This window comes from Temnothorax longispinosus, chromosome 12 (genome assembly GCF_030848805.1).
Source record: "Temnothorax longispinosus isolate EJ_2023e chromosome 12, Tlon_JGU_v1, whole genome shotgun sequence".
Classification (NCBI taxonomy): domain Eukaryota; kingdom Metazoa; phylum Arthropoda; class Insecta; order Hymenoptera; family Formicidae; genus Temnothorax; species Temnothorax longispinosus.
In genome coordinates, this window is record NC_092369.1 from 8837961 (window position 1) to 8863265 (window position 25305).

Here is a 25305-nt window from a genome sequence, read left to right on the forward strand (position 1 = left end):
ATTTTTACATCTAGGGTAATACATAAAACGATATGTATATAGATTGAGTAAGACGGAGAATTCCGCGTTTATTTAGTTATATTCATTAATATAACTAATATAATTTTCAAGGAGCAGAATATTCTGCGTATCTTTATTTAACGGTATGTTAAACAGTTCACGGCGGTAACGAATCGTTCGGTGAGTGTTTTACGTATAGCGTTGTTGCAAGTGTTTATTCGCGCGGCAATCTGCGTGGCGACTTCGCGAATGCCTCCGTATATTGTCGCACACGTCACAGACTTTTATACATTATTAGACCGCGCTAACAGGCGTCTCGGCCGTGATCTGTGATGCACGGGTAAATCCTGTCATCATATTGCGGTAGGGCAAGATATACATATACAGATTCTGAAAGAAAGAGTTTATTCATACTGGTACAGCATTCACGAGAAATAGGAAAATTTCGATAGCGACACCCGATAGTGACCCACTTCAATATGGCCGCGCCTCCCGTCTCCCGTCACGCATTTCGGCTGTGCGTCCACAGATGTCGGCGGTCTGGTATTGCATGTAGACGCCTGTCTGTGTGTCGCATTAATCTTCGAGATGCAATCGTTGTAACAAGTAGGGGAGACGCCGAACACGATTCTTTGCTGATAATCCGCTACGTGATCAAATTTCTCCTATGATTCAAGCCTGTTGGCGAGAGCTTTGTATCGAATAGTAGGTATGTCGTAACCGCTACGCGGCGGCGATGAATGTAGCTGTAATTAAATCTGTATTTCGTACTTGTCAACCGCATAAATTCGGCACTTGTACATACATCGATAGTTTAATTAAAACGTTTTGTTCGTTCGAAATTCGTTATTCAAACTTCGTTAATTTATGAAATGTCGCAAGTATTGAACGGACTGTACTCCGGTCTCCGATCCTTCTTTTTGTCCACAATTTAATAAAATGCGCATTGTGTTTCAGGAATACCGTGCAAAGTGTCAGGCAATTATCGTATTCTAATGATTGGAGTGTCGCGAGTGTTGTGCAAGTGCCTGAAGACAATCTGAGAGGAGGAGGAGGTCTGGGAAGGACATCAGGCGCCGGCGGAGCAACCTTGCGGTGAGTATTATTTGAATTATTTCTTATTTAAAAATTAATCGTTCTTTCTCGTTCCTTCCGATTGATCTATCAGCTATCTTGATGGTATAAAAATAATAACAGAAAAAAATTTTTTTAATTAAAAAAATCATTTTTATGAAGTTTCTTTTTCTGAAACTATGTAATTATTTTAATAAATATTTATTTGAAAGAAGAATAAAAAATCTGATACTCGTAATTCGTAATAATTATTTATTAAAATATTAATTATTTTGCGCTATTACAATTTGAATGTTACATTGCACTATTTTATAATTTGAATATTACATTGATATGTTACAGATCAACGCAGTCAACGTAGCAGATAACTCCGCTGCTGCGCAGCAGTAGGTGAGTAATTAGAAACTTTTTTATTTAGGTAATGGGTTTATGACAATTATTTTGTCTCTATATATGTATAAATATATCTACATTATATATATCTCAACACATATAAAGTATCAAATTACAATAAAATTGGATAAATAAAAAATTTAATATAAAATGAGCTATTAATATTAAGAGTGCCATGCAAAATTTTGTACAGTTTTAATTAATAATTAATATGTACAAGATTTAATTAATATATAATTAAATTTTATTTTCATGATTTATTAAAATTTGACAAATTTTTGATTATGACAATTACACAATTTTATTTGTCGTGGGACGTAATTATAAAAATAAGAAAAATTTTTTATTTATGGTTGAGTCCCAGGTTGAGTTTTACATTTTATTTTAATATTGTTATAATCACATATTAATTCAGACACAATTATTAATCCTTATATAATCCATATATGATTATTAATCTGAGTAATAGTAGTTATATATGTTTTAATTAATAATTAATTCTGTGCACAATTTGTAAATATTATGGCATTTAAAGTACAAAAAATGCTTTCGAAAAATTTATTCTAAACCTGCGACTATTTACGCAGTATTCACTAAGTTTTTACTACTGTGATAAAAATACTTTTCTTGGTTTTATGTTTTATCGTAACAGTGGCGCAGGGAGTTATTTAATTTTGTGATAACAAGCGCAAGTGTTCACGGAAAGCTTCGGCCTTAAAAAAAAAGAAAATGCCGACTCTGAAGTATTTTAATTTAATTTATAGGAGATAAAACCGCGAATGCGTTAAACAAAGTCATTGTTTCTAATATTACTACGACTTTTAATATTAGCATATTAATTACGAAGGTTGTAGTAATATTAGCAGTGAAGACTTTATCTTTCGAGGAATAACGCAGTAACTCAGAAAAAGTATGAATGTACTTTGAGCTCAGCGAAGCTTACCACTTACTTACTTAGCTTTTTACGTACTTAGCTTTTTCTAGAGACGTATGTTATTAAGTTCCTTAACAAAAATTGGCTGGCGCTGAAGTTTCTTGTGTAATTAAAAGTCATTACAAGCAGAAAGCAAAAATATAGAACCCTTGTTTTAAAATCATGCAGTTGCACCTGGTGAATGGAAATTACATGCGGTTTTTTCCTCGGGTTTTTATAAATCACAACATTCTTTAAATTAACTTAATTCAAATTAATAAGGTATTAAATGGCAGAATAATGTGTCGTTAGATTACTAAGAGTTGCTTATTTGATAAATCTATGGACGGTATTCATAGTCGGTTTTTATTTTAAAACCGTCTTAAGTGTTGTATTAAGATGCTAATACGGCTCTGTGATTGGTTCATGACATCTTAAGATTGTACTTAAGACGGTCTTAAATATAAGAACCGACTATGAATACTGGCCTATTTCTTTATTCTCCGAATTTTTAAGAAATGTTCAATGAAATTCACTATTTAACTATACTAACAATAATAATTTTTAAAAGGAGAAGATTGGCAAGAGAGAGAAGGACATACGCATTAAATGTTTAAGACTTTAGTATGTTCTGTCACATTACGGATTTTTCAGGACGCGAGAAAGAGTTTCTTTCTATTGCATATTCCGCAAATTCGTTACATTTTTCACTTAACTTTCATGTTCTCGACTTGACATGTCAGAGATAAATTCAAAAATATCTTTTAATGCTGCTTCCCAGGAGATACTCACACTGTAACAAAACATAAGAGTCTCGCGGATGTTCTTACTCAGCGTATGAATTGTCATAGTTATTACTTTTGTCAACGTATTTAACATACAAATGGCCAGCGGTAATTTCTGAGAAAATATGCTACTTTTAAACACGCGCATAACAGTTTCTTTCGTACATTTACTGACAGAATATTAAATTGGTATAACAATGTTATTCATGGTGGAATGCTATTTTCCGGGTACAAAGAAATATTTACCAAGATCGTTGAAATAAAAATTTCTTTAAAGTGTTCATGTTTTGTTATAGTTGAAATAATCGATTTCTTAAAGAGAAAAAGATCGAATATTCTTATAAATATTTTATAGCAATAATCTTAAAAAAAATATGTATATATATATATATATATATATATATATATAATGCTCAATTAATAATAATAATCTCTGGTCGTTTACAGCCTTTTAGATTAGTATAAAGATTGAATAGTGTTTTTTGTTCTTTTTAAATATATTTTTAAAGTAATTGAAATTTAAAATATTTAACACTCTGAATTCTTAGCTTGATTTCTTATATGTATATAATATATCAAGCTACTGAGAATCCAGCGTTAATTTATAGCTTGAAAAATATCATGCTTTATTCAATAAAAACAAAACAGCTATAATAAAGCTAAAATGTTCTGTGTAAAATCAAACGCCGGACCCTATTGTTCTATCCGAAGATATTCGATTAATTTAAAAATGTCCTTGCTTTTTCATTGTTAACTCATTCCTTGTAATTTTCATTAATATCTTCTTTACCGTTTCTTTATTTTTGTGATGTGTCCCCTTTCTTTTTACGCATTATTCGGTTCCTTCAAAGGTAATCATCGTAGTCGCACGGTGGGCATGAAGACGCGCTAGCACGAGTTCCTTTTCAGGGATGTGCAATCTTAAAGATACATTCGCAATGCCCAAAGATACGCCACGGGATTGGACCTCGTGGATTGTTCGGTAGGAAACTCGGGGATTCGGGCTTGGTTATATATATAAGATAATAGTCGCACGTGGGGTCTTGGGTAGGAAGAGGTGGACTCCTCAGCGACGCCCAAGGGACAAATATATTATTACTAAAGGGTAGGAAATTTAGGAGCCGTGAGCCCTCGATGAAGTGCAAGGGACCGTGCGGTGGGGAGAAAGGGCCCGGAAAGAGGGAATGGGGAGTACGCGTACGTACGTAGGATAGACTGGGAGAGGCCGGGACAGTGGAGGGCTTTGCATTAGTAGAGTGCAGTAGCCACATTGCTCCTTTGAGACTAGGCGGTTCGCGGTTCGCGGTTAATGCGTTTGTTCCGGCGAATCGATAGAGAACGTAAAACGGTTGTAAGACGCGCGGATGTTTGAAATCTTTATTACATTTATGACGACGATGGTACCTGCAAAATGTTTCTTCATGCGCTTGTTGTCGAGGTTCGTTTGTGCGTCCAAATCTGTAAGGATCAAATCATTCAGAAGCAAGTAAATGAGATTAGAGGCTAATTGATTAGCGGTTGTTCATATTACGGTAATTCTAATTTATTGCTGATCCGCGATTTACTGCGACGTAACTTGCAGTTTCTTCTCTCAAAGCAAACAGTAACGTTGGGTTAATGAGATCGGGTGATTAATTGGATTCCGAATTAAAAACTCGCTCCTTATCACATTTGCATTTGTTCAAGCTTACATTACTAACTGGCTATTAAAAAGTAGTTATTCTTACAGACTATCTTACAGCTTCTCTGTTGTGCGCGCTTTTAATCTTATTTTCACTTACTTTCTTTTTTTAATTTAAAATTGTCTTTACTCAGCTTGTAAGCTAAATTTTAGTTGAAATCTCAATATAGATCTTAATTAGCTTTAATTATTAAGTACATTTACTATGCTGTAATTTGCAATACGATTTTCTGTCTTAGAAACATTTTATTAAAATAATAAAACAACACAGTTAGGTTGTTTTGCTTATACTAAAGATACTTAAAATCTAAAAGTAATATTAAATGTAATTATAGATTATATAATTAAATTGAACCTGATGTGATACTACAAGACTAATATAAAGATTTATAAGTGCAGTATCGATTACGACTACAATAGTACAGTTTGATATTAATGTAATAAGAAAAGAAAAGAAATCGATATTGTAATAATGTGTCTATACGAACGGAAGATTTTTATATGAATATTAAGTAATTCCTTGCTTAAATGCATTACATTGAGGATATCGATTCGGACGGAGTAATGTCGTCTCGCTTTTCCCCAGGGTCACATTTCGAAATGCGTTTCATCAGTTTCGTTGTTCTATGATTTAGTACTCTATTCTTCCCGGAACTGCTCGTAACGGGATAAAGGAAAATGTAGAGTGCGCAAATAAAAGCTACAATAGCAAGGAGAGAATGATATGTGAATATTCAGATGTCTCTTGCGAGATGTTCTTTGCGATTCTCGTCAGTAACGCTATATGTTATACAATGGTACACACCGCTTTGTTACAACGTCAATGCGCGAGAAATTTAATCTAGGCGTCGTTTGCGTATAATAAACAGACATATCAAACATGAAAGTACCAAGAAAAAACTACGTTTCTCTACGCATCGACGGTGCTTTCTTATTTATTATACTAATTGCTACTGTTGTAGTCCTTATATTCTTCTCTACAGTTTTAATAACATAGCGCACACGTACAGCTTGTTGTTTTGAAAACAGTGTATTTAATTAATTACACAATTTTTTTTCTTATTTCGCATTTGCAAATTAATTTTTACAACTGTTCGCTAGACAACAACGATTTTAAATCAATAAATCAGAATTAATAAATCAGTAATTGGGAGGGAGTCATCGCGAATCCTTGATGTTTAACTTATCGAACATGTTCTATTCCCGAAGGATTTAACATCTACTTTTCGAAACCGTGAATCTTTTACAACCTTGGGATTCCGAAACACACATAAACTTACCAACTCTTTCGCACTACGGCCTAAGGGCAATCTTAATTTTTACGTCAGATTTTTACGATTCACGGGTTGCCCAAGATTACACACACGGATTTCGATAGTATTTCGAATTCCTAGTTCAAGGCGATCAACATCTGCAGTATCAGAAAAGTTCGTCCGCCGTTTAAACGGCACAAATAATATTTACGTGAAATCTCGGAAATAATAAATTATAATTTCAGATTAAAATTGATTTTTATTTAATCAAAAGCTGAAACCATTCCCAGTTGCCTCAAAATTTGTTTCTTAGTCGCTGTAGACGGATAATGTCATTATATTCCCCGTGTGGAAAAATGTAAATGGAAAATAGTACGACATAGCGAATTTATTCGTGAAAATGAATTGGCTCCATATAAGTTTGTCAGAGTACCACAGTATCGAACACGTGCACAGCAAGTCGGAAAAGTATCGTAAAGGTTATCCGCACAGGGAGGTCAGGGTGTGAAGAAAGAGAATAAAAAAAGGCAAAGACAAACTGCTGAACAAAGTTTTATTTTTTGGTGAAATACGTGTGTGTGGCTATTATGAAGGGTGGAGACCAGATAAAAATGGTTTGAAGTCAAGTTGATTTATATGCTATATACCAAATATTATCGTATACTAAGATAAATTACGAATAAAATAAAAATAAATAAAATTTAATCAATTCACAGAAAAATAATTTCAATTTTCTATCGCGTTCTCTTTCTCTCTCTCTCTTAAAATAAAACTAACAAAGTTTTCTACACATATATAAGATGCTTTGCGATAAAACCATGTTAACAGATAAGTACTAACTATGTAAATTTTATAAAATAATTTAATATATAAAATTATGCTATTGTTCTATTAGAGGTAATAGGAAATTTCTGTTGTCATATTCGTATACATATATGAATGTTTAGACTTTGTTAAAATGTCCAAGGATTAAGATTATCCCGAAACAAATCATCAAAATCTTCTTTGTTAGAAAATTGCGTTGTCATCCTTCATAGGGGCGCATATCGCCTGTTCAACCGAGCTCCCGCAGCGAAGAATTATTGTCGCTGGTTAAGTAGCACTCCTTCACCCTTGACTAATTTATAGACGGATTGTAGTAAAACAAAAAGAAGTTATGAGATACCTCCTTGCTACATGTATATGCATAATATCTATTCGACATAAGAATTATCTTTATAAATCTTTATAACGGAAAGAATCTAAAGATGAAAATTTGCATTTATCATACATTTTTTAAATTTCGCGTGTTTTGTAAATAGTTAGGATATTATGTTTAAGACAACATTGCAAAGAAGTGGAAGGACTAATTAAATGATATTTTTTTAACAATAGCACATAGATATGTATAAGGCAGACATTAAAGACATTAAATAGTGGTAAATTTGGTAAACGAGTAACTGCGATCGAGTTACACAAAATTCTATTATAACAAAGCGAAAGGGTAATACCGATAATCGTGTTTGCCCCGTACTAAAGTGGTCACCGATTTTCCGAGAACGTATCTCGTTCCTACGGCTAGAAAACACGTTCATCCTTTACGCCTGGCGAGCTTGTGCTCGTTTTGTATCCTTCCGCCCGCTGGCAGGGTGAAGCCCTGGGCCTCCCGTATCTTCCGAGAAATAAGTACCATGGATAAGCTTAAAAATGGTGAATTTCCTGAGAATATCCCTGCCACAACATGCAGCCCATCTATTCCGTGTTCACATAGCTGTTTGCGCTTATGTATATCATCCAAGTCTTCCAAGATACCTGCGGAACATCGAGGCTATACGATGATTTGTAATAGCGAAGGATTGATATGTGTACGCGCGATATGAAGCAGGCCATTCTTTATTAACTAACAACAACGTGCTCAGATGAATGATACTTAATCTCAGGAAACGAGCAACTGTTATAGAATATACACCATATAATAATTTTACATGTTAAATTTAAAATTGCACATAATATATATCTGGTTATCGAAGGAATTTATATAGCAAGATTACGCGTGATGCTATTCGTTGCTTCTCATAAAGAAATAATTATTTGAAGGAATAAAGAATAATGCGTTAGAGAATTAGAAGAAATTTTTATACCGTAGGTATATATTATTCATTGAAAATGTAGCAACGCCATCGGTGTACTCTCTTTACGCGCGGGGAGAAAGCGCGTTCGCGACGCCCGCGCGTTTAACGTATAACCGTCTAATTAGCACCAATTAAGAACGTCGCCGGCTGTGCGTCGGGACGACTTCTCGCGGAAATTTGTTTGCGCGAGGCGCGGCAGTCCGTGGTAATCCCCGTGCTTCGCACCCACGGAGGTGCGACGTGCTAAAGTGAAAGAATAACGGAGTACCTAAATATTTAACCGCATTAATCGCGACATGAATAATTTATGCGGTTGCAAGATCGCACGAGCAACTCGGCAAATGGTACAAAAGCAAATGGCGTGTTCTCTGTCTTTCTTCCGTCGATGGTCCGTGAAAGGTCAAGCATGAATCCGGGAGTGAGATGGATCAACAAAAAAGCAAGAGAGAGAGAGAGAGAGAGAGAGAGAGAGAGAGAGAGAGAGAGAGAGAGAGAGAGATAGAATACCGGTAAACTGGACGGCGGTCGAGAGCTCAACTGAACGACGACTATAAAAGCTTGATTAATTAGCCATGCCGCGATGCCGTGCCGAAGTTTTCGTGACGTTACCCCGACCAATCGAATATTGCTGCAACGTCGGCATCTCTCCCTATAATTCTTTAACTACTATTTTACAAACAAAAACTTGAAGGGAGAGAAGAGACTAAGTGATTAAAGATAACACTCTGCGAAAGAAGCTGAGCGTTCGCTCCAGTTGGGTTGTCTCAGAAGAATAAATTAACTGATGTCATTTAGCAACTTACAAAAAAAAGGGACGTTTATGTAACATATGCGAATTATATTTCTTCCTCATTTCAAATTTTATAAAATAATAGTAATAAATATTTCTTTAATAAAAGTCAAATATTTAATTAGAACTTATTAGTGCTAAAATTCTGCGTCATTAGTTGAAGATTGAGCATAAATCTAGGCATAAATCTAAGCATAAACTGTGTTTTGTTTTGAGCTATAGAGTTAATCTCTCGAAAAGTGGATGGGATGGGATACTGCGTCTCTCTCGTCGCAGGAGGGAGCGCATCGGCGTTACCGCGTATCTTATGTAAATGTTCGCCGAATACACGTGGAGGCACGTGTCCACGGGGACCAGGCGGCAAATTGAGATTCACGCGTCTACCGACTTTGCCGGCCGACACACGATCGATGTTTCCGTCCACGTGCGCACCTCTGCATTTTGGTTTGCCTCGCCCGATGAAGGGAAATACGCGCGGAGTCTTCTCTCCCTTTCTCTTGACCTCTCTTCATATTTTTGTCTTTTTATTTCTTTTTCCTGTCAGTGTGATGAATCGCGCCAGATTTAATTCGATGCGGTTACCGTACAAAGAAAATCACTCTAAATTAATTGCACTTATCACGGATTAATTGCACCTCGTCACGCGTAGCGGGCATTAACGCAGGTCTCCACAGGTAGTCGTGTATTTGTGATTTATTCAGTTGCGTGGCGGAACTTGACGGTTTCCATCACGGCGGAATATCGGTTTTGTTAATCTGAGCTCCGCTTGTCGAAAGTGATGTAATAGGACCCAAGTGTTGTCGTGTCATTGAATTTGCACGATGAAGATATTTGCACAATACTTATTGTACAAACATTTAATTTTTTTACAATTTTTATTCTATTTTTCTAGAAATAAATACCTAATTTATATAGTTATTTTGATATATAAAATTTTGTATATAAAAAGGTACTTTATTTATATATCCATTTTTATAAGGATTAGTTAAACTTATACAATCGATAGATTTGTCATCGAATTAGTTTCGCACCATAAAAGCCTAAAAATATCGCGATGCATGACGAAAATCGATAGTAACGATGGGATAGTATCCATATCGGGATTTGTAATTTCGTGGAGCTGTACAGTTTCAGACCGACGCGACGAATCGAATTGCACGAGTTTTTGCTGACGGCAAGTCGCTTTGAGAACCTTAAAATTTGAAGTCGCTCAGACGCCCGTGAAGATTGATGGCCGTGGGTTGCCATTCGCGCTGAAATTTGTAACTTCGTGCGTGTATATACCGGTTTCTGTACATGAACCGGAGGCGTTATATGATTTCTACTAAAGCTGGCGCTCTCTTCAAGCATTTCAAGTCTATAAAGTTCGAAGTCACGAGATTGAACGTAAAAATTTATGGTAACGCGCAAACTTCCAACCAAAAATTTATAACTTTTGACGAGCATGCGTGTGCATGCGTAAGTAGATTTTAAAAAGACTTGATAACTTTCCGTTTTATATCTCTACACCAAGTTTCTTTTAAATATGTATTGTTATACACATAATAGAACAATTATACAGAATTATTATAATATTTAGATATTTTAGCAAACTTATCACGAAAATCATACGGATCTGTGTTAGAATATCTCTTTACTTTTATTACTTCAAACAATATATATGTATATTATATGTGTCTCTTGTTTGAAATCATCTTTATGTTAATTTTATATTGATTTTGTATAGTAAACTCTTTATGTGATTTAAACAATGGATTATTGCTGTTAGAAGCGGGTATGCAGTAAACTTATTAAGAAGAATATAACAAATAAATAATTTTTAAAGAAGACTTACGAAGCGTAGATTCTCCAGTTGTGAATAATCCAAATGTTGCAAGACTGAATGCACGAAGTGCGTAGAATAATATGTTTATCGTCTAGTATTCCAATAAATTGTTCGATTTGATGGACATGGAGCCTTACATAATGTCAGATTTCAAGGTTTCTTAAGCAACGCAAAAAGAGTCTAATGACGCTACATGCATAAACGTTAGACTTGAAAAAGTTAAAATCGAAGAATTATATTGTTCGCTATTTCTCACGATAAGAATAAATTATGTTTATATAATCTTTCAAACATGGTGTGGATGTATTATTTGTATATATGAATTATGTATTACACACACGTACACAATATATGTAGGTATATATGTTAAATTTACGTTTCAATTGATTTTCTTAATTATTTTAATTAGCTTAATAATGAGATTGCAACAGAATAGATTAAAAATCTTTGAAGAAATAATGTACGATGTGATATATGATTAATCTTATTATTATATATGTGAATATATAGGGTGTTTCAGAATTGCACGGCACTATTTTAGGGAAATATTTTCTAGGTCAAAATAAACCAAAAAGTTTAGACTTTTTCAAGCAACGTAATAAAATTAAATTTTATGAACATTAACATGCATAGACTTCTAAGACATGAGACAGATAATGTCAGAGGATTAAGCTGTTCTCTACTTCTATATGATTAAAGTATAAATTAATATAAAGTATAAAGTATAAATTATGATCTTATAGTCTTTCAAACAGAGAGTCCATGTATTATTTGAATATACATTATATGTATTTATGTGTATACAATACACACATCGCCGGTTAACAGTTTGAGATCATTAATTGAAAATGTCTACTATATGAAATGAAATCAAACTTGTGTATTATAATTTAACATATTTTTGTTATTTTTATTTATTGTTTTATAATAAAATAAAAAATAATGTAAAGAGCAATAATAAAACATAAAAAGGTTGAAAGTTCTACAAAAATTAATTTTTTCAAGATAAAAAGAATATTAGAGAAACTTCTTCTGTTAAAGTAAACATTCCTTAATTTTTTAATTACGATTTTTACTAACCTAATAATCTAGCTTCAAGTTTATTTATTTTCTCTGTGATAGAAGACTTTTCCATTTTCCATTTTTTAGAATAGTTCATTGCTCAATTTTGGAAAAACGGCTTTATATGATAATCCAATAGTCCATTTTCTTGAAATTCAACAATGTTATATTAAGAATCTATATTATAATTAACCGTACTAAATATAGCGTCTTATTTATTAAAATAGTATGTGAATATTATTGGATTTAGGCAAATGACAGACATAAAATTACTGTGTGCTATAAATAAATCGTATGTTAATTTATCTGTTTCCAGTCTCGTATGCATGCAACATTTGGTGAATTGGTTATCTTTTAGGTACTAACAAATTCATTACGTAATTAAATCGGTTCATCAGCTCATAAAAAAGTTGCAGAAATTTGTCCATTGAATCTTAGATTCAGTTATCGGTGCTCGAAAAAAGCGAAATTTAGCTCGGTCGTTGAGCGCTACGAGAAACTAGAAGTAAGCAGTTATACAACGAAGGTGTGGCGTGGCTATTCCTAAAAGTTTATAACTTTATTACGGATATTCCGGGAAACCCGGAAAGAATTCTCTGATGCGAAAGTTTGACAACTTCTCGCGTTCTTGACGCGTATTTTAACTTTCTCTTCCTGACATCCGTCCGCAACAAATTCGGCGCCTCTCTATTTCCCTTCAGATTTGTCGTATATTCTATTCTCTTCGTACACATATACATATGCTTCATTCTTCCGAATCTTTTCTGGAGATACAGTGACATAAATATTAACGCGTTCGGAATATGGAGTTATATCTAAAGATCTTGATTCCCTATTGCGATTGAAAATTGCACGATTCTTTACGTCTGTATATGTATATCGGAGTCTAAGTGTAAATTGACCAAGCAAAGTTTTGCGTGATCTTTCCGTTTGTAACCAATTAATCGAGAAGAAAAAAATAGCGTGAGACATATGATTATCATTGGATTGATCATTCTTTGCAGAAATTAACACTTATAATTTGTTTCATATTCTTAATTTGTATTTTCCAGAAGAGTTTATTTCGTGATATTAAATGAAAGAATTGGCAAAAAATTTATGTAATTAAGACGTAAAGGAAAACTAAAAGCTTATATATAAGAGAAATCAATTTTAGAAAATTAATATTCCGCATTAATTAATATAACTTTTCTCTCCCGTGTCACCTTATAAAGTTTATAATATAGGAAACTTAAAAAAAAGTTTCTATATAATATAAATTGAGCTTGCTTTTTATTACATGATATAATTTTTCTGTGATCCATATCGTTGATATATTTCTTAATCTTAATGTGTTATAAATGTATGAATTTCATGGAAAAATTTTTGAAAAGGGAACTTTCGAGGAGATATTATTGACGATGCTAATTAACCATGGGTCCCATACATTGGATGTTACTGGCAACATCACTCGGTATAACGGCGGCCAGAATTCGTTTACAAAAATTACGGCAAGATCATCTAAAAATAAAAATTGACACGTAGCAATGTAATAAGTAACAGATTAATATAAACTTACCATAAAAGTGTAATTATAAATATATTTATATTTAAATACGTAATTAATAAATAATTTTTTTTCGGTAATATCTAATATCTTTTGTTTAAAAAAAAAATAGCAAAGTGAATAGAAACATTAAGATAAAAGATGATAAAATATGATTTTAACTTATAAAGTATATTATTTCTATCCTACTAGGTTTTAAGTCAATTAATTATTTAATTATATATATTTTAATTTATGACATAAGAGTAACATATAACTGTTCTTAATCGCATACATATATAAATTACAGATTATTAGTTCTTCTAAATTAGTCTAGACAAACTTCTATTAAAATGACAAGACTTACATATATTTAAACAATAAATTACACGTATTTAATTACACTCGAATAATTCGATGCATGTTGGATAAAACAGTAAAAAAATAGAATTATATCTGAATTAGTTTATTACTTACTAAGCTCTTTGTTGTCTAATAAATTGTCAAAATATACTTTCAACTTTCCAATTGAAGGCGCGGTACGAAAATGTTCTACAATCCATGTGTCGTTTATTACACGCCCTGTTAAATCCCATGTTCCTCTGACATCATCAACGGTTGTATTCATATAACCTGTTACATAAATTATAGTGATGCACATATACATATCGATTAATTAAAAACCTATTATAATTATCATAATTGACTAATAATAAGATTGTATATAGCAAAACATATTTTAGTAATTCTTTACCGAGAGAACTTACAGTTGGATATATACAAAGGTGAGTCAACAATTATCCACACTATTTCGAAAATTTATTAGAACAACAGCAGAGAACGTTTAATTACATCATTTTTCAACATAGTCCCATAGTAAAATGCTGAAAACAAGGCAATTTTCTGGAATTTTTTTTAAAGAGACATTAAAATGAAACTTATTGAAACTTGGGTAATGGTTTTAGCAACATTTGTAGATGTAAAAAAATATTTGTTTATTGCAAAATTCTTTATTTATAAGTAGCAACAAAGCCTACTCTCAAAGGCCGCGGCGCCAGATTTCACAATTGGCGTGCAGCATTGCGCCTGCAATTATATGTATATAATCACTGAATAAAAAATACAAATTTTTTTTACTTTTATTATAAGTTACCATTGTCGGTAAACCTATTTGTTCAGTAAAAAATGCAAAATTGAAAAAATAACAGGACTTAAAAAAAAATTCGATTTTTACGGAAAAAATTTTGGCTTTAATTATGCAATAAAAGTTATTAATTTGATAAAATGACTAAACAAGTAGGTTTACATACAATGGTATTTAGTTATCTACATGCATGCCAAAGGACAAGTCGATTGGTCGAATAGTTTATGAGTAATCTTGCACGCCAATTTGAAAAACATGATTTTGAGAAAAACGCGTTTAAAGTTTCAAGTTTTCGAAGCGCACGCTTTACTTGCATAATGCTCAGGTATAAAAACGCCTATTTCAAGTTCGAATTTCGCTCTGGAACTTTGGAAACATATTACAGAGATATTATACTAATGATTTATGCAATAAAAATTTTTTCGATTTTTTTTATCGGTTACATGAGGCTCTCTCCTTAAGTAGACCGTAGACCGAATAAATGGTAATCCGAGGGAGCTAGATCTGGACTATACATGTAGGTTTTTTGCTACACTGGACTGCACTAAAACTTCCCTTCTTGCTTCCGCCAAATTTCAAATATATACCTATCTCACTTTAAATGCAGCGAGTGTACATTAGTTCAGCTATAAAAAACAGATATTATGTATAGCGTTTGAACAGTGTATTTATTTGGACAGCAGTATTTGGACATTTATTGTTATGCAACGGTATAACCAACATATGCAAAAAGTGATACATACATAGTAGAAAAATAAACAAAAAACATTTTTTTTAGGGTGTATGCAAGCTTGTGGAACGCTGGAACAAGTGCATTAAATAGCAAGGGGACTATGTTTAAAAAATGATGTAAATATATATTGTCTACTGTTGTTCTAATAAAATTTAGAAATAATGCGGATAATATAATTATTGACGACTCATCCTCGTAAACGTATTGTATATACATATGACTAATGTTTCATTATCGTAAATGATGATATATGTAATACATGGCGTATCTTTGCTGTGTAGAATTTACTGACGTACCATCACCAACAATTCTGAATAGGCCTAGAGTACCATCCATTTTCACGGCACCTTCTATGAATAGTCTTGGCACTTGTACGTCGATTTCCAAACGGAATTCGTCATCAAGAAAATGCGTTCTCACATCATAAAAACGAGTTTTTGACAAACCGGTAGTAGTAGTATTTGATAAAATAACTTCTGCATGTATCAAGCCTGAATTAAATACAGCTATACCGTACTTATAAAATAATGGATCTAAAGATGGAAAGTCAAATTCTGGCAGTCCTGTCAAATGAATAAGCCAATATTAATATCCACATTTTAAGCGATTTGATTAAAAAATTTTAATCTTTTATACTTGTTTTAAATAAAATTTAAACAATTTATAAATTTATGAAAATTTATTTATTATTAATGTTTAATATTGCAGTAATATTTTGTTGTGTGTATAGAATAATATATATTTTATTTGAAAGGTATATAAATTAAAATAATACAAACTTATAAATTTCTAATAAGATTACCTATAATAAATCGTGGCCATGTTTCTTCTAAAAAGTGTTTTAAACAGGCGGAATAATCGACTGAATCACGCTTGCAAGTAGTTATGGCTGAATAGAAATAAAAATGAAATAAAACGGAGAGATAATAAAACTAAAAATGTAATAATTGTTTTTACTATACGATATAATTTAAAACACAATTTAAAACTATATTTTCGTCAAGTGCGTTATCAGATGTTTACATTGTGATTGCAAAAAATGTTTTTTCCACTTCTTTTTCTGTAACGTTAAAATTGCGTCTATAATTCACAGTATTCTTGACTTACGCACACATAAAAACTAATATAAATGAGAATAGTAGCTGTAATTGTTTAGAAAAAATACACGTCTAATAAGAGAAAGTAACTCTTTATAACAGAACGATTAACATATACAGAATAATAAATATTACAATATTTAGATATGTAAATATTTCAGCAAACTGATCGCGAAAATCATACGGATCTGCGTCAGAATATTTATTTCTCTTTACTTCTATTACTTAAAAAATATATTATATGTCTCTTGTTTGAAATCATCTTTATGTTAACTGTATATTGATTTTGTATAATAAAATCTTCATTGATTAAAACAATGGATGGATTGCTGTTAGAAGCGGATATGTAGTAAACTCATTAAGAAGAATATAACAAATAATTTTTGAAGAAGACTTACGAAGTGTAGATTCTCCAGTTGTGAATAATCCAAATGCTGCAAGGCTGAATGCACTAACAAGTGCGTAGATTAACATGTTGATCGTGTAGTACTTCAATGAATAATTCGATTGGATTATAGACGAGACTTATATGATGTCAGCTTTCAAGGCTTCTTAAGCAACATAAGAAAATATAATTACTGAGCAACGTTCTATATATAGACATATAAGACGTACCTAGAAAAGTTAAAGAGAATTAAACTGTTCGCTATTTCTAAAGATTAAAGAATGAATTGTGCTCTTATAGTCTTTTAAACATGGTGTGATTGTATTATTAGTATATACACATTGTATTTATGTGTACCTATATACATTATAGGCCAACAGTTTAAGATTATTATTTGAAAATGTTTATTATATGAAATAAAATCAAACTTATGTATGAATAAAATTAGTATGGATAGTCTCAAGAGTTTACATAAATATTTTGTGTGTGCTATTTATATATCGTTATATAGCATAACAAAGTGAACAATTTTTTACTGGTTATTTTGTTTATGTCTACGACACATATTGTAGGATGGAATTTCGTTAATTAATTTTTATGTGCCATTATGTTAATATAAAAAGGAGCGAAAAAATCCATATATAAAAATCTTTAATAATTTTTTTAAATTTATTATTATTTTTATGAAGGGTAAGTGCAAATCTCGAAAACCTCGAAGCAACACATAAATGATCAATTTTAGTTAAATTTAAATATAATTAAAGTCTTGTTTACATTTTATTAAAATCTGATTTAAAACTAAAAATAAAGATTAATAAGTATAAGAGATACGAATAAATAGCTTAAAGACTAACTACAGTAATTACTACGTATATTATTGAGTTTGGTTTCCGAGTTGAAGCCACGTGAATTGTCTACTTTCTATTTGATTCCGACGCGTCTGAACGTTTCGCGAACATTTCAAGTTCACTTCGTCAAGGAGAAGCACCTGTCACTGAGTTGCTCCTTGCCAAGCGTCCCTTTATATACTTAGTGATTGAGAGGAAAGGGGAACTTTGGTTGGTTAACCAGTTTTTTAAAAGTCAAGGAGGATGGTTTACCAAATTATACTGATCTTCTGTCTGTTGTCTCTGTTGAAATTGTTAGGATGCTTGTGTATTTCCATTAATTCCCTAAATTTTCTAAAAATGTAAGTATTAGTCTTGGCTAGTACCGAAGTTTTGTCAAACAAGATTTTATGTCCACTTTCTAAGTTGTGTTCTGCTGATTGTGTCGTATGTTTTAATCTAACTGCGTTTTGATGTTATCTTCTATGCGAATGCTTATCATTATCCTGGTTTCTTCTATGTAGACTTTGCCGCAGGAACAAAATTACAAGGAACAAGAGCATAAACATTTTGTATATTTCTGACGTGTTTAGTGACGGTATTTTGTCATTTGGATTGTCGAGGAACTGTTCTATTTTTGTTGGTGGCTTATTATAGATATTTTTAATGTTGAGTTCGTTCAGGATTCTGCCGATTTTGTTTGTGACTCCCTGTAAGTATGGAAGGAAGGTGATGAATATTTTTTTTTTTTGTTTGTTCTTGAAGATGTATTTGAGGTTGCTCTGGTTTGGTGATTTTTCATTATTTTGTTTATCTGTGATGTTGTGTAGCGTTTTGTTGGAGTTTTCTTAGCTTTTTAAATTCGCTTTGAATACTGTCTTTGTCACAGATTGTATATATTAATGAACCGAGGACTGATTGTTCTTGAATCAGGTGATGGTGTAATGCGGGATGGAGTTATCGACTGGTATGTGTGGGCTATATATAGACTCGGTGACCTAGAGAGCCGTTCGGTTGTCTTTTAAAACTTCACAAAAAACAGGAGAAAAATGATTTTATGCTGAAATTTTTATATTTTAATTTAATTATTTATTTTGCTAACAAATAATATTTAAAGAGCGAAAAAATTAAACTATAGAATCAAAGATATTTCTAACATATATTTTGCAAAGCTAAATATTTTTTCAATATGTTATGAAGAACCTAGCACTCCTATGTGACGAGCAATTAAACATAAGAATTTTATGGAAACACTTTTGAAAAGAAAACTTTCGAGAAGATCTTATTAGGAAATTCAACCAGCAATGTATCTAAGAAGTCAGATATAACTGGTAACAACGGTCGATATATCGCCGGCCAATATTCGTTTACAAAAATTAGAATAAGATTATCTGAAAATAAAAATTGATTTAGTAAAAAACAAATTAATGTAAATGTTGTGTATAAATATATAATTATATTTATATAAGTAACTATTTTTGTTTTGTGATTTTATATATGTTTATAAAGAATAGATAAAATGGTGAATGGAAAATCTTAATAGAAAATTGTTAAGATAAAAGATAAAATATAAAAAAATTTTAACTTGTAAAATAATGAACTTTTAATTTCTCTTTTCTTTCAAGTAGTCCATTTTCTCAATTATATTGATATTTTACAGTATACAATATAATTTTTGTACATATTTATAAATTATTGTTTATCAGTATTTATTTAATTATTCTAGTTATATTTTTATCAAAATGTTAAGATTTACGTATATTTTTTTTATCAGTAAATTAGATATGTATTCATTCTGGTAATTTAATGCATACTGAGAAAAATAACAAAAATATAAGTTATATCTAAATTAGTTTAATACTTACTAAGCCCTTTATTGCTCTCGAAAAAATTATCGCCATAAATTTTAAGATTTTTAAGTGACGGGGCGAAACGGAAATGTTTTACATTCCATGTATCGTTTACTACATTTCCTGTAAAACCCCACGTTCCTCTAATATCATCTACGGTTACATTGAATGGACCTGTTATATAAATTACGGCGTTAATTCTTTCAGAATTGTCAAATAATAAAATAGTAATTATTAATTTAGGTCTAGGTCGGTCTAGGTACTCATATAGATGTGTGCAACACACACACACACACACACACACACACACACACACACACACACACACACACACACACACTTTTTTAAATCATAATTTGAGAGAGAATTTATTATCATACCTTCGCCAGCAAGTCTGAATGCATTTAGAGTACCATTTATTTTCAAGGAACCTTTTAGAAATATGCTCGGTATTTGTGCGTCAATTTCCAAACGGAAAACCTTATTAACATAATGTGTTCTTACATCAAAAAAACGAGTGTTTGCTAAACCGATACCAGTGGCATTTGACACAATTACTTCTCCACGTATTTCATTAGTATTAAGTGGAATTCTACCGTATTTGAAAAATAATGGATCCAAAGATGGAAAATCAAATTCTGGAAGTCCTATTAACACGAATAAGCTAATGTTAATATCCATATTTTAAAATAATTTGATTAATTAAAGTTTAATCCATTTTTTCATTTATTTTAAATAAAAGTTGTACAATGTATGAATCTGTGGATTAATTTTTTTATTGTTGATAATTGTAGGTAGTAATACATATATTTTATTTAGAAATATGTAAGTTAGAATAATGGATATATTTATAAATTTTTGAAATAGGTACCCTTAACAAATTGTGGCCATGCTTCCTCTAATGCGTGTTTTAAACAGGCGGAATAATCAACCAAATTTCGCTTGCAGGTGGTTATAGCTGAATAGAAGTAGAAATTGAATAACATTTAGTAGTATTAAAAGAATAGAGAAATACATAAATTGTTTTAAGAATATATAATTTTGATATATAATTTAACATTTAACTACTTTTTTAATTTTGTGCATATTATCTGATGTTTATGTTACGAACACGAAAAGCGGATTCTTCTTTAATTTACTTTTTTAATGCAATGTTGAGTGATACTAAACCGATATGAGATCTTACAATTAATTAGAAAAAAATGCTATTCTCGGTCGGGTTGGAGGCCTAGTAAATTTCGTATTTTTTCTTAAACTCATTTTTGGTGAACTGCGCGCCTTTTACTTATTTATTAATCTTAAAACACAGTTTCTTATTGGAATAATAAATCCACTTACTTAAATAATGAAGTAATACAGAAATATTATTATATTGTGCTATCAAGATCCGGTCCAATCGAAAATGGCATTTTCTCTAATTATTTTCTTTTAATTGTATTTCCATAATTCACAATACTCGCAATTCGCAAAAATAAAAGCTATCACTTGCAAATATAAATAACAGTATTACTTGTCTAAAGAAATAGGGAATAAACGTTTTCTAATAACAGGAAATATCTCTTTATAATAAAGTGACTAACGAATACAGAAGAACATTTATACAACTTTATAAAAAATTGTTTTTATTATTTTGAATTAGACAAGGCGTTTTTAAATAGATTTTTTATGCTGAAATAGATGCCGCAAGCCAAATTTCATAAATACTTACGTTATGCGAAAAACAGTAAAAGATCAAAATTTCAAGATAACGTTAACTTTTCGTATAAGAAAATTTGAAATATTGCGGAAGTCATTTTTAATGCATTAAACCTTAATTGTTTCGGAAATCTGACATAGATAGTGATGAAATTTGACTTGCGGTATTATTTTTAGCATCCAAAAGTCTATAAATAACATTTTGTCTAATTTAAAATAATTTTTGGCTATAACTTGTGATATTGTAGAAAATTTCAGGTATTATAGCAAAAATAATTAAGTACTATTATACTATATTGGATTATTCATTCATCGTTACGTTATGTGTTTCTTGTTAAAATTATATTATCTCTTGTTTTGAAGTTATCTTTATATGAACTTTATATTGATGTTGCACAATAAACTCTTTACGCATATAACATAATTTATATATATTATTAAGATTAGGCACAATAATATCTCTGAAAGAATATATCAAATAATTAAAATAAAAAGACTTACGAAGCTCAGATTCTGCAGCCAAGGATAACCGAAATATCGCAATGCTGAATATACTAAGCGCGTAGATAGACATGTTTCCTGTTTGATATATACTTGCGAATAGTGCGATTGATCATGAAAACTGAGTTTTATATAACTGCAATTTTCAGGGTCTTTTATTAAGACCTCCAAGTAAAGCTGATAAATAGCTTAACATCGCAGATATAATTCTTACTATTTCGATAATAACCATTCTATTATGTTGTTGTAATGCTTTTAAAAGTGTGTGTATGTGCACATGTAATTTGCTTATATAAACCATATACTAGTTATATACTAATTAATGAGAACTTTTTGTAGTTACAAATCATAGGTCTTATAATTGCTTAAACTTGAAATATCATCAAGGATGATGATGCACAAGAAAAAGAAAAAAATTGAAATTTTTCACATGTCTGTTGGTCTAATTCTTTACTATTTAATACTTTATTTTAAAGAGTTTAACTCTATTTAATTTTAATTTTTTTTTAATAGAAGAAGATGATATTAATTCAGTATGTATATATGTTGATGCAGTAAATGGGGGAAAAATGATAATTAACTTCATTAAATTTTTATTGCACGTGGTAGTAATCTTTAATCGATGATTCATGAGACGATTTATATACAGATGTGAATGCGTCTATTGCGATTAATTACAGCACGCTGTATCGCTTACAAAACTTCGTGTACGTTACATTGCCATCTTAACTCTACTCTTCTTCTGCACGCACACGCTCCTTTTCCCCTTGCACGCGCTATTGTATCCTTATAATTTTTAATGTGTTTCTTTTTTTTTATTAAAAAAAAAATTATAGAAAATTTCTTGGAGATATAATATTGATTATTCTTATGAACTAATTTACAGTTTCTATAAATATAAACAAACAGGAGAAAAATAATTTTGTATTAAAATTAATATTTTAAGTTATTTATTTATTTTGTTTAGAATAGTTAAAGCACAAAGTTTGAGCTGTGACTTCCAGAAAAACAGCCCATATACCTTTTATATTTAAATGCAACTGAATGTGTTTTTAATTTCATGAAAAATTTAGCATTTCACTGACATATAATAAATATATGGATTTTATGGAAATATTTTTGAGAAGGGAAATTTTGAGAAAAACTTATTGGTAAATTCAACCAACCATGGATCCGCCACGTCAGACAAGAATGGCAATACTTCTCGATATATTATCGGCCAGTATTCGTTTACAAAAGTTATGACAAGATTACCTGAAAATTGATATTTAACAATGTGTTTCAGTAAAACATAAATCATTGAAAGATTACTATTTAATTTAATTATATAGTTACATAGATAATTACTTTTGTTTTATAATGTTTTATTTGTAGAAATTGACGCAATAAATAAATAAAATTATTAAGATAACAAAATATATTTTTAACTTGCAAAGTAATATACTTCTAACTTTCCTCTTCTTTTAAATCAATAATTATTGTTTCTATCTCGTTCTTATGATTCGTAACGTAATACAAAGACATCGCAAAAAAGTTTTTGAATGCTTTTATCAAAATGATGGGATTTATATATATTTGGGCAGTAGATATGAGTTTTCATTAAGGTAATTTAATGCTGGAAAAATAGCAAAAAATGGAATTATATCTAAATTAGTTTAATACTTACTAAGTTCTTTGTTGTCTTCGAATAAATTATCAAAAGATACTTTAAACTTTCCAATCGACGGACCGATACGAAAATGTTCAACAATCCATGTATCGTTTACTACGTGCCCTGTTAAATTGCATGTTCCTCTCATATCATTTGCAGTTACACTTAAGTTACCTGGTATATAAATTATAACAATGATATAAATACGGAATATTTTTGGATAAAATAATAGTAATTAAAAAAATTGCAATTATACATATTGCTTTAAAAATTGCCCAATTATAAAACAATAATTATTAATTTTATATTATAGATAGATTTATAATGCATGCAATGTATACATATACATATAAATGACGCATCTTCGCTCAGCTTGTATAGAATCTATTACCTTCATTAACAATTCTGAATACATTTAGAGTACCATTTATTTTCACGGCAGCTTCTAAGATTATTCTTGGTACTTGTGCGTCGATTTCCAAACCAAATATGTCATCAAGAAAATGCGTTCTTACATCAGAAAAACGAGTCTTCGATAAACCAATGCCAGAGAGATTTGAACTAATTACTTCAGCATGTATATCGTTAGAATTAAATATAATTTTACCGTATTTGTAAAATAATGGATCTAAAGGTGGGAAATCAAACTCTGGCAATCCTGGGATCAACGTTAATAAATTAATATTAATGTCCATATTAAAGTATTTTGAATGAATATTTTAATTAATAAAGTAGAATCTTCCTTTTTTAGACAATTTCTGGATTTATTATTGTTTATTGTTAACGTTGATTATATATAATTTTATAAATTCATTTATAACTTCATTATAATGTAAGTAATAAATGCATATATTTTATTTGAAAGATATATAAATCAGAGTAATGAAAATTTATAATTTTTTAAAAAGAATACCTGCAACAAATTGTGGCCATGCTTTCTCTAAAACGCGTTTTAAACAGGCAGAGTAGTCATTTGAATTCCGCTTGCATGTGGTTACAGCTGAGTAGAAATAGAAATAGAATGAAATAAAGTAGTGGTAAAAATATAGAAATATATAAATTATTATATTAACAAGGACATTTTTCTAATATAATAAATAATGTTATTTATATATGCTTCATACGATGCGTTGATTTCAGCGATTCATAAAAATATAAATCACTTATAAATATAAATGAGAGGGTTACTTGCTTAGAAAAACACGAAATAAATGAAGAGGAAGCAACTCTTTATAATAGAATGAACGAACACAGAAAAACAATTATTACAGAAATCTTTAGGTAATTCAGCGAAAATAATCAGAATGATTGTACTGTTCTATATTAAACTATCATTTCATTTGTTGTATATTTATTAAAAATATCTTATAATTTTTTATTTGAAATTAGCTTTATGTCAATTTAATACAGATTTTGCATAGTAAACTATTTATGCATATAATACAATTAATATTATATATTGAGATTTGGTAAAGAGAATATGATTCAAAAAATTCTTTTAAAAAATCTTACGAAGCTTAAATCCTGTATCTGAGGATAATCCATATACCGCAATGCTCAAAACACTAAGCACATAGAACAACATATTCTCTGTTTAGTATGCCTGCGAATAACTCGATGGAATATAGAGGCTGAGTTTTATATAATTTTAGCACTTAAGGTCTTTTGTTAAGATCGAATGACGCAAACACATGTATACTCTATTCCACGAGAGAACATTAGTCGGATCGGACGAAAACTCGTCTGGTCCGCGCAGGTCACGCCCAGAAAACTTCCTTTTCCACACTGCCGTATTGCTTGAGATGTATAGCTTACCAGTGCCAGCGCGAGCAAGTGATACTAAGCTCCTTCCCAAAACATCACCAGAAATTAAATATTAAAATGTCGTCTTTTTTAAAGAAAACAGACAAGGCCTGGTTAATGATAATGAATAAAAATTATTAATTTGCTTGTAGTATATCAAAGGCTGTAGTTTTAAAGTTTAAAGTGTCTTTTGTTTGATACGCATAT

General features: G+C 30.8%; 2 protein-coding genes and 1 long non-coding RNA gene across 9 annotated transcripts in view; 1 reads left to right on the forward strand and 2 right to left on the reverse strand.

Moving 5' to 3' along the window:
- Positions 1-464: 464 nt before the first annotated feature.
- LOC139823375 (uncharacterized) overlaps positions 465-25305 on the forward strand; it is a 72570-nt gene continuing 47729 nt past the window's right edge. Inside the window, exons 1-3 of the long non-coding RNA XR_011734760.1 lie at positions 465-709; positions 958-1095; positions 1417-1464. This is a non-coding gene — a long non-coding RNA (uncharacterized lncRNA). The remainder of the gene's footprint in view (positions 710-957; positions 1096-1416; positions 1465-25305) is intronic.
- Positions 13143-21804, reverse strand: LOC139822804 (uncharacterized). 6 transcript variants are annotated; one of them, XM_071794835.1, is made up of 10 exons: positions 21645-21804; positions 20320-20406; positions 19829-20095; positions 19464-19622; positions 17638-18989; positions 16785-16937; positions 16092-16178; positions 15586-15852; positions 13890-14045; positions 13143-13387 (listed from the first exon to the last, which is right to left on the reverse strand). In XM_071794835.1, the coding sequence occupies exons 6-10, from the start codon at positions 16858-16860 to the stop codon at positions 13239-13241; spliced, it is 735 nt and encodes a 244-aa protein (XP_071650936.1). In that variant the 5' UTR covers positions 16861-16937; positions 17638-18989; positions 19464-19622; positions 19829-20095; positions 20320-20406; positions 21645-21804; the 3' UTR covers positions 13143-13238. The 6 variants fall into 6 exon arrangements, with proteins under 6 accessions (XP_071650936.1, XP_071650937.1, XP_071650938.1 ...); XM_071794836.1 differs by having other exon boundaries at positions 17626-18989; XM_071794837.1 differs by lacking the exon at positions 17638-18989.
- LOC139822806 (circadian clock-controlled protein daywake-like) lies at positions 22466-25054 on the reverse strand. Of its 2 annotated transcripts, none has more exons than XM_071794842.1 (5): positions 24808-25054; positions 24209-24295; positions 23720-23953; positions 23311-23469; positions 22466-22898 (listed from the first exon to the last, which is right to left on the reverse strand). In XM_071794842.1, the coding sequence occupies exons 1-5, from the start codon at positions 24878-24880 to the stop codon at positions 22750-22752; spliced, it is 702 nt and encodes a 233-aa protein (XP_071650943.1). In that variant the 5' UTR covers positions 24881-25054; the 3' UTR covers positions 22466-22749. The 2 variants fall into 2 exon arrangements, with proteins under 2 accessions (XP_071650943.1, XP_071650942.1); XM_071794841.1 differs by having other exon boundaries at positions 23687-23953; positions 24808-25049.

Bases quoted from the DNA above. Each gene is read 5' to 3' on its own strand.
- LOC139822806 (XM_071794841.1), bottom strand. From the start codon at position 24,880: ATGTTGTTCTATGTGCTTAGTGTTTTGAGCATTGCGGTATATGGATTA. The intron at 24,296-24,807 runs GTAAGATTTTTT...ATTTCTACTCAG, and splicing joins AGATACAGGATTTAAGCTTC to CTGTAACCACATGCAAGCGG. The intron at 22,899-23,310 runs GTAAGTATTAAA...ATCAATTTTCAG, and splicing joins CGAAGACAACAAAGAACTTA to GTAATCTTGTCATAACTTTT.
- LOC139822804 (XM_071794837.1), bottom strand. From the start codon at position 16,860: ATGTTAATCTACGCACTTGTTAGTGCATTCAGCCTTGCAGCATTTGGA. The intron at 15,853-16,091 runs GTAATCTTATTA...TTCATTTGACAG, and splicing joins ATGGCCACGATTTATTATAG to GACTGCCAGAATTTGACTTT. The intron at 14,046-15,585 runs GTACGTCAGTAA...TTTATGTAACAG, and splicing joins ATTCAGAATTGTTGGTGATG to GTTATATGAATACAACCGTT.